The sequence below is a fragment of the Frankliniella occidentalis genome, unplaced genomic scaffold (genome assembly GCF_000697945.3).
Source record: "Frankliniella occidentalis isolate FOCC.00 unplaced genomic scaffold, Focc_3.1 Scaffold30, whole genome shotgun sequence".
NCBI lineage: Eukaryota > Metazoa > Arthropoda > Insecta > Thysanoptera > Thripidae > Frankliniella > Frankliniella occidentalis.
In genome coordinates this window covers 219,137-222,758 of record NW_026267160.1, presented here as the reverse complement: position 1 = coordinate 222,758, position 3,622 = coordinate 219,137, and the positions used below count along the sequence as shown (strand labels likewise).

At 50.9% G+C, this 3,622-nt stretch overlaps 1 protein-coding gene across 1 annotated transcript; it reads right to left on the bottom strand.

The window, feature by feature from the left end:
• Positions 1 to 2,337: 2,337 nt before the first annotated feature.
• On the bottom strand, positions 2,338 to 3,498 carry LOC127749087 (gastrula zinc finger protein XlCGF57.1-like). The gene has a single exon (XM_052265789.1). It carries the CDS (start codon positions 3,460 to 3,462, stop codon positions 2,680 to 2,682), a length of 783 nt encoding a protein of 260 aa, XP_052121749.1. The 5' UTR covers positions 3,463 to 3,498; the 3' UTR covers positions 2,338 to 2,679.
• Positions 3,499 to 3,622: the final 124 nt, after the last annotated feature.

Sequence of the window (3,622 nt, the reverse complement as noted above, 5' to 3'; positions counted from 1 at the left end):
AATCAGGTGTACACGATTTTTTCGAGTTGGGCACCCCTCGGAGCGCGGGCATCACGGGGGACCGAGCCCGGCCCGCCTGCTCTACAAGGCAGTGACACCTCCGCCCTCCGAGCCCCGTGGACCGTCACGAGCGCCCCCTCCCCCTTCCCTTCCACCGACGTTCTCTTCCCCTTATCGCGAGCAGAAAAAAAAAATGATAGCGCGCGCGATGAATTGTCCAACTTGCATTGACGGTGGAAATAGGCGTGCACACGAGCACGAGATAAAAAGAAATGGAAATCTTTGAGGACATCAGTTAAGGAGCACGGCAAAACCAGCAAAGGGCCATACAGCCAGCGAGCATCGAGAAGTGACCGCGCGGGTGCCCCCACTCCACGGCACGGCGCCCCTGAGATAAGCTCCCTGATTAAGCCCCCCCATTTGCATGCGGAACTGGGGCGGCTGCAGCGCGGGGCTGCAGCGCGGGGCTGCAGCGCGAGCACCGCGCCCTCCTCCCTGGTCCAGCGCGGAGCAGCGCCGCCTCCGACCAGCACTCCCTCATAAACGTGCCTCTCCGCGGCTATCTGTCAAGCAACGGGCAACAACGGCCAGGGCAGACTGAGGGCGAGCGAGCGAGAGAGAGAGAGAGAGAGAGAGAGAGACTCTCAGGCGCCATACAGCTCGTATCAGCGATACTCCTGTTGCTTTCGCCGCGTCGTCGTTGTTCTTTTTTTGTGCTGCATCTCCATCTCTCATTAGTCAGCTAATTAACGAGACGGTATAAATACGAAGCGGTAAACTAAACCAGGACCTGCTGTGCTGTGTGCATGATGCTGCCCTGCTCGGGAGGCAAAACTACTCGCCGTCGTCGTGATGGTGTTTTCGCGTTCGACAAGAGTGAGACACACTTTTGCTGAGATCACGCGGTGGGAAATTTAACGCCGTCGTGTTGGGAATCGCAGACGGACACGCCAACAACGACCGTTTCCCCTCCCCGTTTTTGGCCCCAAACGCCGGCGTCGTTCCCGCTGCTCTGATCGCGAGGCGATTTCGCTCCTTTGTGTGACCCCCGTGGCGATCCCGATACCACCCGTTCAACGCGTTCAATGGACCGTCGAGCAGGCGGCCGAGTGGTGGTGGTGGCGGAGCGCGCGCGGCCGGCAGCTGAGCGAGGGACCGGGGAGCAGGCGAACTTCCGCCGGCACCTCGCACTCCAGAGCGCCCGGAGGGTAGGCCGCCAATCGTACACCAGAGCAGCGCGGGAAAAGCGACAGTGATTTGAACCTGCCGCCAGTGCAGTGGGCAGACTTACTAAAGGCCAGCATAGACTCGGTGCAGCGCGGGTCGAAGCAGTGCCCGCTCATTTATTTATGAAGCGGGTTTCTCACTCATTCATCGCGGGCGAACCCATAGCTCCGCAAGGGACTGGCTGCTCTAGTGCGCGTCGGCGCCGGCATCATGGCTGAGAGAGAGAGAGAGAGAGAGAAAGAAGAGCCGAAAGCTTTACTCGGCCAATGCAGTGAAACGCTTGGATGTTTCCAAATAAAAAGTTGGCGTTCCTTTGGTGCTCAGGGGCTATGGAGCGGCGTGGCTTACCGCCTGGGAGGTAGGCAGCAGTCGCGCACTGGAGATCTGGCCTACTCTTCGGCGGGCGGAGCCCTTTCCCCTCCCCCGCCCCGCCTACATCAAACACTGTGGAAAAAAGTAGGTAGGTTTACAGGAAAATTTTTCCTTTGACACAAATTGTAAAATTACAATTTGTAATCGTAAAATACATGCAGTATGTATCCACTGAAAACCTTTGAGTGAGGTGTCGTGCTCGAAATGAGTGAGACAATTTTGCCTCGCTCAATCAGAGCGATGACTATAAGGCTCACCCTATTTGAGTCATATGCACTGAATTCTTACACTGGATGAGTAAGATTTCCCTGGCCTCGCCCAACTGCAGTGAGGACTGAGCTGAGAGTAAGATATCTGACTCTGGCATTTTCAGTGTCATCTTCAAATCCATTGACGAGTAAAAAATATGTGCACTCGTAAATTGACAACTTAAATTATAATTCAAGTTTACAGTTTCTTTTTGTGAATTTACGACACGACGGTATTTTTCACAGTGACAGCGGTGGCAAGTTGATTTTCGTTTTATGCGTGCCGCGTAAGGTTTATTTTCTCTGTAATGCTGCGCCTTCGGGAAACACGGGCGAGGCCTCGCTGATGTTGAAGTCAAGAACTCGCCCATTAATTGGCAGCAAATCCGTCTGAAGACGATACGACGAACAGGCGCGGTGGAGACAGTAGAACAGCTCAGCCCGGAACAACGGGAAACAGAATTAGACTAGTCAGCATGTTTAGGCCAAATACAGGAGTTTATTTAATTTAAATTCGATTTTTTAAAAATACTTGAAAATGAAAGGTAAAATTATAATGTTGGCAAGCAGCATTCACAAAGTAATGCACCTTTAGCAATGTTTGTAGAATTTGAGGCGTAAGGCATGAAATAAAGTTGGTCTGGTTGTTTAGTACACTAGGACTCCCTTCTTGAGCGCCGAAAATGTCTGGTCAACGGGCTTCTTCCCAGTATTGTGGGTTTAAAAATGTGTCAGCAATATGTTCTTCTCAGAAAATTTCTTGCTGCACACAGTTGTGTGCACTCATAAACCATCTCTCCTGTGTGTGTACGGAAATGTTGGCACAGATTGTCTACTTGACATAATTGGTTGCACACCGTACACTCTTCTCTCCGGTGTGCGTTCGAAGATGTGTGCGCAGACTGCCTCTTACAGAAAATTTCTTGTTGCACACAGTACACTCAAAAGGCTTCTCTCCAGTGTGCGTTCGGAGATGAACATGCAAATAATCACTTCTCGCGTATTTCTTGTTGCATACAGTACACTCAAAAGGCGCCTCTCCAGTGTGCGTTTGGAGATGTCTCTGGAGATTGCCTTTCACCGAAAACTTCTTGTTGCACACAGTACACTCAAAAGGCGTCTCTCCAGTGTGCGTTTGGAGGTGTTTTCGGAGATTGCCTTTCATCGAAAACTTATTGTTGCACACAGTACACTCAAAAGGCTTCTTACCAGTGTGCGTTCTTAGATGTTTGAGTAGATTGCTATTTTCCGAAAATTTCTTGTTGCACACAGTACACTCAAAGGGCTTCTCTCCAGTGTGCGTCCGAAGATGTGCGCGCAGACTGCCACTCAGCGAAAATTTCTTATTACACACAGTACACTCAAAGGGTTTTTCGCCAGTGTGCGTTCGGATATGACTGCGCAAACTGTCACCCACCGAAAATTTCTTGCTGCACACAGTACACTCAAAAGGCTTCTCTCCAGTGTGCGTTCGCAGATGTTTGGTTAGACGAGCACCGGTGGGAAATATCTTGCTGCACACACTACAGTCGAAAAGATTGTGTACACTCATGTGGCTGGCAAGGTGAGCCCGCGTTGCAACTTTTTTTAGGCAAATGTCACATTGGATAGGCATGGTGTCTTCAGCTGACCAGCAGTGAGCGAAGCCGCAGTTTCTGGAACAAAAGAAAAAAAATGCACTAGTTTTATTAACTTTAATGAAGGTGCACATCAGTGTGTGTTTGAGAGAGAGAGAGAGAGAGAGAGAGAGAGAGAGAGAGAGAGAGAGAGAGAGA